The sequence below is a fragment of the Balaenoptera acutorostrata genome, chromosome 15 (assembly GCF_949987535.1).
Source record: "Balaenoptera acutorostrata chromosome 15, mBalAcu1.1, whole genome shotgun sequence".
Taxonomy (NCBI): domain Eukaryota; kingdom Metazoa; phylum Chordata; class Mammalia; order Artiodactyla; family Balaenopteridae; genus Balaenoptera; species Balaenoptera acutorostrata.
In genome coordinates, this window is record NC_080078.1 from 25959875 (window position 1) to 25973724 (window position 13850).

At 50.1% G+C, this 13850-nt stretch overlaps 1 protein-coding gene across 3 annotated transcripts in view; it reads right to left on the reverse strand.

The window, feature by feature from the left end:
• Positions 1 to 388: 388 nt before the first annotated feature.
• The window catches only part of ABCC1 (ATP binding cassette subfamily C member 1), a 134176-nt gene continuing 120714 nt past the window's right edge, over positions 389 to 13850 (reverse strand). Inside the window, exons 25-32 of one of the 3 annotated variants that reach the window (XM_057528350.1) lie at positions 11599 to 11798; positions 10085 to 10211; positions 9412 to 9513; positions 6673 to 6819; positions 5225 to 5383; positions 3965 to 4131; positions 2672 to 2866; positions 389 to 2098 (exon numbers count right to left, since the gene is read on the reverse strand). In XM_057528350.1, the coding sequence (XP_057384333.1) occupies positions 1990 to 2098; positions 2672 to 2866; positions 3965 to 4131; positions 5225 to 5383; positions 6673 to 6819; positions 9412 to 9513; positions 10085 to 10211; positions 11599 to 11798 (1206 nt within the window). In that variant the 3' untranslated portion in view covers positions 389 to 1989. Of the gene's footprint in view, positions 2099 to 2671; positions 2867 to 3964; positions 4132 to 5224; positions 5384 to 5922; positions 6374 to 6672; positions 6820 to 9411; positions 9514 to 10084; positions 10212 to 11598; positions 11799 to 13850 lie in introns of those variants that run through there. The other 2 variants (XM_057528351.1, XR_009005303.1) reach the window with 2 other exon arrangements.

The following is a 13850-nucleotide window of genomic DNA, read 5'->3' on the forward strand; positions in this document are numbered from 1 at the left end:
TTCCAAGGGTAATTCTTGCCACTTGTGATGTTTGCCTTGCCTGTGTCTTATAACCCAACCTGGGTTGGGTCAACCCATGCACGTAACACACACATCAGTGCTCATCTTCACAACAAGCCCAGGAGGCAGGTATGATCAGCCCCATTTTACAGATGAGGCAACCGAGGCACGAAGACTAAGTGACCTGCCTAGGGTCACACAGCCTGCAGATGACAAGGACAGGACCCTGTCCACCGTGCTACACCGATTCCCCACCAAACCCCACCTGATTCTTAATCTCTAGGTTCCCAATTCCAAGAGCTCCCGCTAGAAACAACATGCTCGCCAAGGAGAAAGAACAGCAGCAGATGAGAGGGTGCCCCATCCCGACTCCTGGAGAGATGGCAGGAACCTTCGCTAGAAAGAAAATGGAACAGTCATTTAGAAAGAAATAAAATATTTTTTTTTTTACTGCAAATTATTTGCAAATGTTCACGTTTCCAGTGTAAGTCATTACAAAAAGATCCCCAAGAAACACTTGGTTTATCTAATGTGAAATAATGGTTTAACTTACAAAAAATAAATATGTATTTCCACCTAAAAGAAGAAAGATGCTTCTCTGGCTTGAAGTCAGCAACGTAATTCACATAGCGAGCATGAATCTTGGGGCAGCCGTGACCTCTCTTTGCTTTTTGGGTCTCACTTTGGTCTCCAATCAAGGGACCTAAAGGGCTTTGAAGAAAGGACCCCACTTGCCCGTTTCCTTCCAGGAACACAGGGACCAACCACCAGATGCTGAGCCAACATGGCCATTCCCTGGGATGCCGCTCCTCGGCCCAGTACTTCCTCCCAAGAAATTAAAGTCTTGAGACTGTTTTTCTCCCTAGAGCAGTACTTAAAAAAAAAAAAGAAAAAGAAAATCACTGACACTCACGATTGGGTTCTTTTCTTGTCCCAGAAGAGACTCAGTAACCATAAGTCAAGTTCTCCACCCTGCCGCCCCTGACAGCCAACCAGAGGCCCCGGGTGAGAAACTGAAATCTAAGAACAAGGAGGAGACTCAACGGGGCTCTTTTCAGTACCAACTGCTCACACTTGGAGGCACCAGCGCTCTTGGCTTTGAACGCTGCATAACCATGAGCAGGTCTTCTCTTTCAGCACCTGGAGGCGTAAACCCATTCTAGCTACAGGTAGAAAGAGGGAGGAAGGAAGGCAAGGCAAAGACGGGAGCGGGTGAGGAGGTGAGCAGTCAAGCGGGGAAGTCGACGTTGAGAGAACTCTCCCGGCCTGGAGCTCCAGGGCCAGGTCACCCGGAGGCCAGCCCAGTCCCGTCAACGAGAAGCGCTGGGAGACATGCGGCCTCTGGCCCATGAAGCAAGTCCCGGTGGAGGCAGTGCTGTGACACTGGTTCCCACGTCTGAGCACCCAGAAGACCAGATGGCTGGTGAGAAGCGCGTCCACGGCCCGCAGGACACTGCCTGAGAGTGAAAATGATCTTCACCAGGCCCCTCACCTCCAAACTGCAGCCTTGGGGAAACAAGCATCTGGGTAGAGCCAGGCAAGGACAGAGAGGTGTCGGGGACCAGGGAGCTTCTCGAAAGCTTGGAAACCACAGACTTCGGCTGGAGAGATCTGAGGCAGTTGGCTGGATTTGGTCACTAGCATGTTTTATGCAACCGATTTCTCTGGAAGTCTGGCGGCCCAAACCACCCCACAGAGCACATGTGCCCTCCCAGGGGCGTGAGAACGTGTGTGCGTCTGTGGGGGTAACAGAGGCAAGGATGTGCGTGTTTTGGGGGCACCGCATCCCTGTGTCTCTCCTGTTTCTTCACAGCCAATTCCAGGCAGGGGGCCAGAGGGTGGCTGCTTTCTGTGTGTTTTGGTTTTTTCTTTCTTTTTTTTTTTTTTGGTTTCAGTCTACGCGAGGCTTGGGTTCCCAAGGATGCCGACTCATCCCTGGCTGCTGGCATGTCGGCCCTGCAGTTCTGAGTAGCTGCACCCGCTCTGGGCTCACACCAAGCCAGCGTCTTTGGCCATGCTGTAGAAGAGACCTCTCTGTTGCAGGAGGCCGGAGGGGGGACCACACTCCCGGATCTCCCCTTTGTCCAGGACAATCACCCTGCAAGGAGGGGACGCAGACATGAGGGGTGGGGAAGGGGTTGGCACCTCGTGCCCCAAGAGCCCATCTGGGAAAGTCCCTGCTTTGGGTCAGGCCCCTAACACCCTATGCCAGGACTCTTACAGTAGCCTTCTACCTGGCTGCCCATCCTCAACCCCAGTTCTAGTCAATGTCAATGTCCTGTGATGCTACGCCCAGTACTATCGCCTTTTACATTTCCTTCCCAGCACAATTCCCTTTTATTTGTTGCTGTGTTTACTGTCTGTCTCTGCACCCAGCCCCCAACTAATCTATAAGGTCCCTTAGGCAGGCTCCCTGTCTGACAGCTCCCTGCTCAGTCCCCAGTGCCTGGAACAGAGCCAGGAATGTGGCAGGCACTCCACACGTGCTGACTGAATAAATGATTGAGTGATGTCAAAAAATGCCTGGTACTAACCAGGACAAAGAGAGGTTCCACCAGCTCAGGCTGTCACTAGGCATAAGGACAGTGTTGAATGAATGAATGAATGAATGAACGAACGGGTGACTGGGGTGGACCACAAGGTCCGGAGGCCTTCTGTGCCAGGGCATCACCTCGTGTAGTCCATGATGGTGTTGAGCCGGTGAGCAATGGTGAGGACGGTACAGTCGTCAAACTGCGTCCGGATGGTGGACTGAATGAGGTCGTCCGTTTCCAGGTCCACAGCCGCCGTGGCCTCATCCAACACAAGGATCTTCGTCTTCCTCAGCAGGGCCCGGGCCAGGCACACAAGCTGGCGCTGCCCGACGCTTGACCGGGAGAGAAGGACCAGGAAACAGTGTCAAAACCACCCCGACCCTGAGCCTAGGCCTGAACTGAGAGAAGGGAGAAGAGACACTGGGTGCTGCTTAGACCAGGAGAGCGCTTCCACTCTCCACATCTGTGCCCATGGCAGACATCACTAATCGATCAGAACGGTCTTCCCGTTGAGCTAGAAGCAGGCTCAGAATCGTTCTCAACACAGGGCTCAGAGGTGATATCCAAAATAACAGGTAGCAAAAATGATCTCATATCCATGCCTTCTGTAGGGCCCCTCACTGCGGACTTTGGACTCAATCACGTGCCTGGCTTTGGCCAACAGGATGCTGGCAAACATAAGGCCGGCAGAGGCTTGAAATGGGAATGCACACCAGGCTTTGCTCACTCTTGCACCTCTGCCATCACCATGACAATATGCCTGGGCTGGTCTGCTGGAGGATGAGGGACACACGGGGCAGAATCTAACTGCCCCCAGTAGAGGCCGAATAGATCTGCCTACAGCCAGCGGCCACCACCCACGTCCGTGAGCCAAGACTAGCAGAGTCGCCTGGCTGACCGCCCCAGTGTGTGAGCGGTCACGGCTCTTGTTGAACACACCTGAGGTTCGGTGCCTGGTTGTCATGGTGATGGATAAGTGAAAGAGGCACAGGATCCCTGCTGCGCCAGGCATTAACACTTCAGTTGCTGGATCATGGGTGGATCCTGGGGAGCCTGGGAGACGGACCACCGCAGCTGGGGCAGTGGGTGGGGACACGGAGGGCTCAGAGCAGTGCTATTTACTGACTGGAAGAGAAGCCTTTCCAAAGTTTAACAACTGATAGCCACTCTCCATTGAATGGACCTGGTGTAAGCAAGGAAGCGTTTTGGCCATCCTGGTTACACCTCATGGTAAAATGAGCCTAGACTGAAACCCACTTTAGATACTGAAACTGAGGCCCCAAGAGGTTAAGAGACAAAACAGCTCACGTGGCAGAGCTGGGACTCAAACCCAGGTCTGAACCAGATGGAAATGGACAACACCTACAAACGCCCTGACGGAGGGAGAGCTGAAGCCGAGGAGACCCGGCTGGGGCCTCACCCCCGCCTACCTGAGGTTCTCCCCGCCTTCTGCGCACTCGTGGTTCAGCTTATGGGGAAGGGCCGACACGAAGCCCTTCAGGTGGGCCAGCTCCAGAGACGTCCAGACCTCTTCATCCGAATACTGGCTGAATGGGTCCAGGTTCATGCGGAGGGAACCCGAAAACAAAACGGGGTCCTGTTCGGAGGGAAGATGGCAGATGACATATGAGGCTCACGTCACGGTGGACACGGGTGGGGCAAAGAGGCGCAATGTAGAAAGTTCTTGCCAGAATTGTTCAAAATGGGGTTTCAGAGTCCCTTGGAATCACCACTTCTGAAGATGTCAATAATGGGGGAAAAAAGCCTGGAAAACTCTGGGTTAAGTGAAATAAAACAGATTTCTTTCTTGCAAGATTTCCCAGAGCATTCAATATGCAAATGTGTTGGGAACTTTCGGGAAGGGAGATGCAGCATGGGCAATTCCTAATTGCAAGGTACTTGGATTCCTCCCCATCCCGCCTCCAAATAAGAACCTTAGAAGAAATATAAGGCAAAACAACACTAAAAGGCAACGTATTGGGCTTCCCTGGTGGCGCAGTGGTTGAGAATCTGCCTGCTAATGCAGGGGACACGGGTTCGAGCCCTGGTCTGGGAAGATCCCACATGCCACGGAGCAGCTGGGCCCGTGAGCCACAACTACTGAGCCTGCGCGTCTGGAGCCTGTGCCCCGCAACGGGAGGGGCCGCGATAGTGAAAGGCCCGCGCACCGCGATGAAGAGCGGTCCCCGCACCGCGATGAAGAGTGGCCCCCACTTGCCGTAACCAGAGAAAGCCCTCGCACGAACCGAAGACCCAACACAGCCAAAAATAAATAAATAAATAAATAAAGTAGCTATAAAATTAAAAAAAAAAAAAAAAAAAGGCAACGTATTAAGGAATCACCACCTACTGGCATCAGTCTAGAAAATTCATCTTTCTCGCCTAGCTCTTGGGAGGGTCAGAGATCCCCGTGCTGACCGACAGCCGGCAGAGAAGCCGGTATCTTAACTGGATCCTGTGAGATGCTCAGGAAGCTGCCTACTGGGTGGCAGGAGTGAAGGAATGAATGAAACCTGCTTAAGTCCCACTGTTATTTATGTGCTAAGAGGAGATTCCATGAAGAAACATAGCATAATTTCAGTAAAAAGAAAAAAACCATGAAAGTAACAACGTAGGAATAAAGGTAGGTTTGTCCTGAAAATACACACACATCGCTTTCAGCGTGACCCAGCCCAGCCTGTCGGCCCCACCTGGGGGATGATGGTGATCTTGAAGCGGAGGTCGTGCAGGCCGATCTTGGCAATGTTGACATCGTCAATGATGATCTCTCCCTCGGCAGACTCGTTGATCCGAAACAAGCCCAGGGTCAGGGATGACTTCCCGGCTCCTGTCCGCCCCACGATGCCAACCTGTGGGACAGTAAGGGCCCAGGGTGAAGTGGGAATGCTGCTATCTGGGGTTACCTCCTGCCCCATAGTGCCCTCATTTTAAGTACCAGCCCCAGAGCAATTCAGTCATCTGGTCAACCCACCTCCCACCATAGCCCCCACCCTCAGCAGCTTCCCAGAGACATTCCTTTAGGGGCTGTTTTGGCCAAAGGTCAAGAAGGACTCCCTTCTCTTTGCCAGCTCTTTTTAGAAATTAAAATTATAATCAGCTCTTTTTATAAGTTAGTTATTTTCAACTCAAGATAATATTAAGTAATAATCAGATTGTTCTGGTGAAATATCTGAGCTGTTGAAACATCTCAAAGGTTCAAGCAGATCCCCCTGCATCCCAGCTGAGTAAGCAAAAAGAGGTTAGGGATACGAGCTGGCCTCTACTTATCCTCTCTTGAGGGAACTGGGCTCCCCATTTAATGGCCAATGATTGATGTTCCAGTTAGAACTCTCCCTTCTCATTTGGGCTCCGGAGAGGCCAGCTCCTCCACCCTCTGACAGCAACTCACAGAGCAGAGTCTCATGATGTAACATAAGCCATAAAGCGTCAGTGAGAACACCGCCCACTCTGTTCCTCCCCTTGTTATAAGTTGGAGAAATTCTCTCATGGGAACAGAACATTCTGAGCCTTGGGGTAGGAAGTTTAACAAATCCGTATGTTCAGAGATGAAACACTGTCTTCTGGCAAACGGCCAGGAGGACCCTTGGTCTCAGGGCAAGGATGTCTTCCAGGAACAGCAATACGTTCCAAAATTCTGTCCATTTCACATGTCCCTTGAGCCATCCCTAGTAGTGACGATGACGTCTTTCTGTTCTAGAGACTGCCAACTCGAAAGCCTACAGGCCGAGTGGGCACATGAATGGAGCAGGAAGGGACCAGTCGGTGAACTGGGAGGCTCATGTCTTGTCTAGAAAGAGCCAGGCAAGGAGGATGGGCCCAGTGTTGCCAGATGTTCTGATCTTTCAAGAAAAGCAGGAAATGGATTTTTATATAAAACATTCCAGATTTTTCAACATTTGCAACTTAGATTTCTTTCAAAACGTTATCTGTGGGCCTCCTTTGGCCCTCGGGCTACCAGTCTGCAACCCTGCTGGGACACTCTCTGAGCAGCTTCTACTTCCATAAGCCCCTCCCCAAAAGGCCACTCCACCCTGTGGTTTGGGACAGGGACAGACTGGGAAAATGACGAAGCTCATTTCATCTGCCTGGTGGCAACCTACGCCCGACCGTGAACTGGTGGGAGTCAAAGTGCACCCACCTTCTCCCCTCCGTCGATGGTGACGTTGATGTGCTTGAGAACCAGGTCCAGGTCCTCTCGGTAACGCAGGCCGTAGTCCCGGAACTCCACTCGGCCCACCTGGGGCCAGCTGCTGGGCGGTGCCATCTCCTGGATGCGCCAGGGAGCCTGCAGTCACAGTGGGTGGCGGGGTGGGGTTCAGGAGTCTGAAGTCCATCTCACGTGCGCGCCCTAAGGCTCTGTGTGAGCGGCCTCCATGACCCCTCTGACCGCACGGCCCTCTCCCTCGCTCACTATGCTCCCCACGCTGAATTCTGGACTGTTCCATGAACACCCACACCTGTTGCTTCAGGGCCTTTGCACTTGCGGCTGCTTTTGCCTGGAGTGCTCTTCCCCAAACTACCCTCTGGACCTGCTCACCTGCTACAGATCTCAGGTCAATGCGACCACCCTCTTAGCCCTGGGCCCGTCTCTCCCCTCCCCCACTCCATTCTCCTTCAGAGCACTTACCCACCTCCTAGCATGTTAAGTACATATTTGCTTGTTCTGTCACCCACACCCACTAGAAATCCCCTCTATGAGGACAGGTTCTTTTATTTGTTCACTGCTATATCCCAGGGCCCAGAGCACATAGTAGGTGCTCAATAAACACTCATGGACTGAATCAATGAATGAGCGGTCTTCTCTAGACAGACACAAGGGTAAAGGTGAGATACTCCAATGGCTTCTAAGGTCTGGAGGTCGACAGTAAAAGCAGCAGCTAACACTTGAAGGTCACTCTATCACACTACCTCGTTTAATCCTCAGTACAATCCCACGAGTGGGGTCTCTCCTATCCCCAGTTTACACATGAGGAAACTGAAACACAGAGAGAGAAAGCAACTTGCCTGGGGTCACACAGCCCCTATTTCTGAAAAGCTGCTTAGTTCAGTTCAGCATTTCCTGAGGTCTACACCTGGATGTGCTCTGGGCCAGGCTCAGGGCTATCTTCAGGGAAGGAGAGGAATGGTGAGGGCAATGAAAGAGAAAGTCCGGGCTTCCCTGGTGGCGCAGTGGTTGAGAATCCACCTGCCAATGCGGGGGACACGGGTTCGGGCCCTGGTCTGGGAGGATCCCACATGCCGCGGAGCAGCTAGGCCCGTGAGCCACAACTACTGAGCCTGCGCGTCTGGAGCCTGTGCTCCGCAGCAAGAGAGGCCACGACAGTGAGAGGCCCGCGCACCGCGATGAAGAGTGGCCTCCGCTCGCCGCAACTGGAGAAAGCCCTCGCACAGAAACGAAGACGCAGCACAGCCCAAAATAAATAAATAAATAAATAAATAAAAAAAGAGAAAGTCCATCCTTTCTCCCCCATAAACTTCTTACGTTAATTTTTTTTTTACACCCTTTATATAAATAAGGGGACATGCTATAAGAACACAGAGGGGACTGGAGAGAAGTGGGTGGAGCTTTCTACCTATAAATAAATGTCATACATAATATATATAAACACATAAGTAAATACATATATTTTAATAGTGGTAGGACTCTGGTGATCTTTCTTTGGTCTTTTTCAAATATGCTCTTATTCTAAAAGTATAAAAATAAATAATTAAAAGCAGTAAAATAAGTAAAATATTTTTTAAAGTAAATTAAATTGAATTTCACACTTTAAACGGGTGAACTGCGTGGCATATGAATTACATCTCGAAAGCTTTTATAAAAATAAATTAAAAATAAATAAATAGATAAATTCAACGTAGGGTGGGAAACTCCTGGTGTAATGTGCTGTTATTTCCACAGGGGGCGCTCACACCATTCTGACAGATGCTGTCTGATGAAGTGGGCCCTGGTTCACCGAGTCAGAGCATTAAAGGACCTGGCGTAGTTCACCTCTGTAAATCCTCAAGACAGAGTCTAACCAGGGTCACTTTGGTCTCATTCCCAAGGGGCATTTTCTTGGAATAAAGTGCGGCATAAAGGCACACACCCAAATCCTGGGTCTGCCATTTACCGGCCATGTGATCTTAGGCAAGCAACTTAACCTCTCTCTGTCCATTTCCTCACCTGCAAAATGGGGATAACAGCAGAATGTGAGTTATAAGGCTGTGTAAAGAATAAATGAATTAGTCTATGTAACATGTTTAGTCCAGGCCCTGACACCCCACAAGAGCACAATATGTGTGTCCCTATTACTATTATTATTGGTAGTAGTGGGGATGGTGGTATCTCCAAGCATCACTGCTATTACCATTATTAACACTACTACTGCTATTCGGAGGTGGTGTGTGGGCAGAATAAGGCAGTTATTAGGGGAAACATGGCACCAAAGCCTGGAGACTTGGGTCCTACTCCCAGCTGTCCCACGGACCATGTGTGACCTCAGACCAGCCATCGTCCCTCCCTACATGCCTTTTTCTTCCACCTATAAAATGAGGACTTGGGTTAAATAAATGCAGGGTTTCCCAAACTTTGGTCAATTCCTTACCAATAACATGATTTTTGCAATATCCATGTACTGATTCTCTTGTTCCTGACTTTTAATATTTTTAAACGACTCATTTGTATTTAATTTTTAAACTTATTTAAAGAGAAAATTAGTATGATTCATTTTCCATAATGTAAGTCCCCCCCGCAAAATACATAACAAATAACAGAAGATTATTTTTGTCAGACAGAGGTTGCCTACTGAAGGCCCACATGGTAGGGCTCAAAGGATTCTTTTGGGTAAAGCCACACCGAAGATCATGGCCAGGAGGTCAGGCCAAGGGCTTGTTTTACCTCCTTATCAGTCTCCGAATACTCCTTGAGTCTCTCCACGGCCACAATGTTGGTCTCCATCTCGGATGACATCCGAACAAGCCAGTTCAAGTAAGTGGTGACCTGTGAGTGGAAGAGGCACATGGAGCTTCTAGAGTGAGCGAGAGTTGCTTTATTTTCAGGAAGTCATTATTAATTATGAAATGTTTCAGATAACAAAGGTACAGAAAACAGCAACCCCACATACTGTAGCCAGACTTCCTACATTGTGTCTCTTAAGCAAGCACCACATGTCAAAATAGCCCAGGGGCCACACAAGTAATCAGAAAGGAAATGAAGAGATATTTTGAACTGGATGTTAAGAAGAAAACACAATGTATCAAAAATTTGGGAGATGTAGCTAAAGCAGTGCTTCAAGGGAAATTTATAGGATTAAGTACATTTCTCTTGTAGCTGGGGGCATCCTCTCATGCCATCAAGGACTCTCCTTGGCTGATGGGGGAAGCAGGGCCGCACATCTGATTTCTCTCCTGCGCCAGTCGGTCACTGGGCTCTAGACCTGCTCCTCAAACTCTACTTGGCCCCCTTTCGTCTCCCCCGCTCCCACATAGATCCAAAGCAAAGGCCCCAAAACCTGACAACTGGCTCCCCATTAAGAGAACTGGAAAATCCACCTGAGAGCACCCCCTCTTACCTGCAGTGAGTATGACACTGAGAGGCCCACCAAGCCAGCACTGAGACTGTGCCGGGAGATCACTGCAAACAGGGCGGCAAACAGGACAATGCAGTTGCCCACACACTCCAGCCGCACAGCCAGCCACCTACGTGGAGACACAGGCAGAGGGGGACGGGGACACACACACACACACACACACACACACACACACACACACACGCGCCCGGAGTCAGCTTTTCAGGGACTTGATTTCCAGCTGGGGGGGCGGGGGGAGGTGGCCACTTTGCTAACCGAAATAATTCCCCGATAGTTCCTGAGAGAGGTCTCGTTTGCCCTGCTCATGGGACATGGGGAAGGGCCGAAGGGACATGATTTCAGGAATTCCTCACTAATCTGGCAACCCCAGGAACTTAAATAGAGTCCTCCAGAAGTGACCTTTCCAGGAAACTGAAGCCTGCCTTTTTAAGAACCAACTTTTTCTCACTGAAACCTTTAAAATATACCCGTGTGTGCGTTTTTTAAAAATATGGCCCAGAAAATTCCTAAATACTAAGAAATCATCAACTGTAAGAGGCACCCCCTGATTTAAAATAACTTTCTTCTTGGCCGGAGAGGGGGAGGTGGGAGTGAGAAATAAACCACCATTTTCAACACAGCCAAAGGGTTCCCAGACCCAGATCACCCTCATTTCAGAAACATTAAAATGTATTACCTTACCTTTAAAATATAAACAGGTTTACTGGTTTAAAGCTAACTTTTATAAGATATCACATAGGAACATTATTTTAATGTTTTAAAATGTAAAGCATTCTAGAAAAGACACTATTATCAATATTTTTTCCACTACAGCGTTAAGATCCATGTGACTGGTCCTCAGGGTGAGCTATTCCCACACACACCCAGATTTTGACAGACTCCCTAAAAATTCTTCAAGGGAAGGCAAGGTTCTCTCCAGTAATTCACAATCTCCCTGCCCAGTCTTACACGATGGGATTACATTGTGCACAGTGGGTCATTTCCAGGGTGCTATTACCCCTCTCCAGAGTTTTCCATCCCACACCTCAAAAAATACATCAGGATGTAAGCAAGTGAGGAGGGTATTTTTCCAGATTCATCAATAATTAGCAAACTTCTACCCCTTTTTTTGATTGATGATGTTTAATCATTCTTGATCCCCCAAATGGCAATTTCACATGGTTCAACCTAATAATAAGTAAATTGCTTCCAATACTCATCACACGGGGGTGGTGTGATGAGAAGCATGGCACAAAAACACTCAATAGCTGAGGTTGCCGTCACTGATGGTCCTGTATCACCAGGACAACAGCTAAATGATGGTTCCTGCAGTATCTTCTGACCCCAGAAGAACTCTTTGTCCCTGCACTCCAATGCCCCTGGAGCTGCGAGCTGACCGTGCTCCTTTCTGCTTTTAATGGTCATACTGTCCTCTCCTCGCACCGAGTCTATGGCTCCACACCCTCATCCAGGAACCCGGAGGCTCCCCCCGCCCTCTCCCATGGCCGCACGCCCACCTGTTGGCCACGATGCTGGGGTAATAGGCCTTCTGGTTCTCGTCCACCTTCAGGTCGCTCTGGCGGATGAAGCGCTCCTGCTCCTCGAAGGCGCGGATGACGCTGACCCCCAGCAAGGTCTCGTTGAAGTGGGAATAAACCGGGGAGCGGCTGACCGACTCGAGGCGCTTCAGCTGCCGGGAGGAGGCCACGTAGAACCTCTGTGGGAGAGAACAGACGGGGAGTGGGCGAGGGTCCCTCATCCCAGCCTCCCAGGGCTGAGCTGGAGAAAGTCTGGATCCTTCCAGGGGCGAAATGTTGGAGCTGGGCTGCTCTCAGCGGGTGTCCCGACTCACCTGGCGAACAGCAGGCACAGCGCCCGCAATACTGCCAGTGGTGGTGATGATGATAACAGCTAACGCTTACGTGGAGCCCAGCATCCTAGGATTGTTTTAAGTTCTTTCACATATATCAGCTCATGCAATCCTCACCAAAAACGTACGAGGTGCTCATTCCAGTTTCACAATGAGTAAACTAAAGACAACCTCTTCCCTAAGGTCACGTGGCTAGGAAGTGGCAGAGCTAGTTTGAACCCCGTCAAAGTGCTAACCTCAGCACTGCATGGCCCCTCTGATACCACTGACCTCTAGGGTTTATGGGCGCCGCAGTGTGGCTTTATGACAACCAGATCTCAGCGCAAACCCCTGCCTCCGCCCGTCCCCATGGACAGGGACCACATCCGCTCTGCTCCTGCCCTCACCCCGGGCATTCAGCTCGTTAGAGATGGAACAAGATGGAGTCGCTCACTGGAAGTGTTGAGGAGCTGTGACAGAGGCTGGACTGGTCATCTGAAGACACCTCTATTCTCCTGGACGTGCTGCAGATGTAACGCCGCTTCATCAACAGCGGAGTCTGGCAAGCAGACACCGGGTGCTCAGGGACATGGCCTCCTGCCTCCTGGCCTGCGCCGGGTGCCCTGGGCCATTTTGGGGGCAGAGACCTTCCACGGAGAGCACTGAACAGAACAGGTGGCTCTGACAGGGCCTCCAAGGTCAGCCACTTCTTTCTGGATGGCAGCTCACGTGGTCACTTGAACTGCAAGCTGGGCAGCCTTCTGGGGCTCCAGAAACTCTGAAAACTCAGCCAGGGACCACACCAACCAGGGCCATCTCAGAACAGTGGTTCTGACAATCCCTGCACACGGTCAGATGCCATCTCTTCCTCTGGCAGCGAAATGAAATCCAGACCTCCTGCCTGGCTCGAGGCCCCCCGGCATCCGTCCCCATTACCCTCTCCTAGAATCATCTCCTCTCCCTGGCTTTCTTTCATCCTGGGTGGAAACAGTTCCACAACATTTTACCTGCTCAATTTATTCCACTTGTCATGTCCTCAGAATTTTATTTCCTCTAAAAAGCTAACCTGAGATTTATTTTTGTTAAGGAATAGCCTGATTTTTAAAAAATAATTATTAGCTTTCCTTTTAAGCTCTGTTCCAGGAGACGTAATCCACCTCGTGGACTCACCTTACTCTTCCAGAGACCAAGACATTGCCTGGTCTCATGAGTGAAAATAACTGCCCGACACACACCTGCCCTGTGCCAGGCAGCGGGCTGAGAGCCGAGACACTAAGACGTGTGCCGGGTAATTTTCATGGATGCCAAACAATTCCACGGGCAGAAATGCCTTATTCCAGCAATGTGGAAGCCCAAACAGAATTCCACATCATCTTACCTCTTACACTCCTTTTTCTAAAAATGACTTGCTTTTAAGTTAAAACAGTAATGTATATCCAGTTTTTAAAATCTTGGAGTGATATAGACAGAAAGATCAGATAAACATTACATTAAGTCCACAATCCAGAGATAAGCACTATTCAGATTTCAGTGTATAACCTTTTAAAGATTTATTTTTTTTTATTGATTAATTGATTGATTGATTGCTATGTTGGGTCTTCGTTTCTGTGCTAGGGCTTTCTCCAGTTGTGGCAAGCGGGGGCCACTCTTCATCACGGTGCGCGGGCCTCTCACTGTCACGGCCTCTCTTGTTGCGGAGAACAGGCTCCAGACGCGCAGGCTCAGTAATTGTGGCTCACGGGCCCAGCCGCTCTGCGGCATGTGGGATCTTCCCAGGGCTCGAACCCGTGTCCCCTGCATTAGCAGGCAGATTCTCAACCACTGCGCCACCAGGGAAGCCCTTCAGTGTATAACCTTTTAGATGTTTTCCCGAGAGAGAGAGTGAGAGAGAGAGAGAGAGAGAGAGAGAGAGAGAGAGAG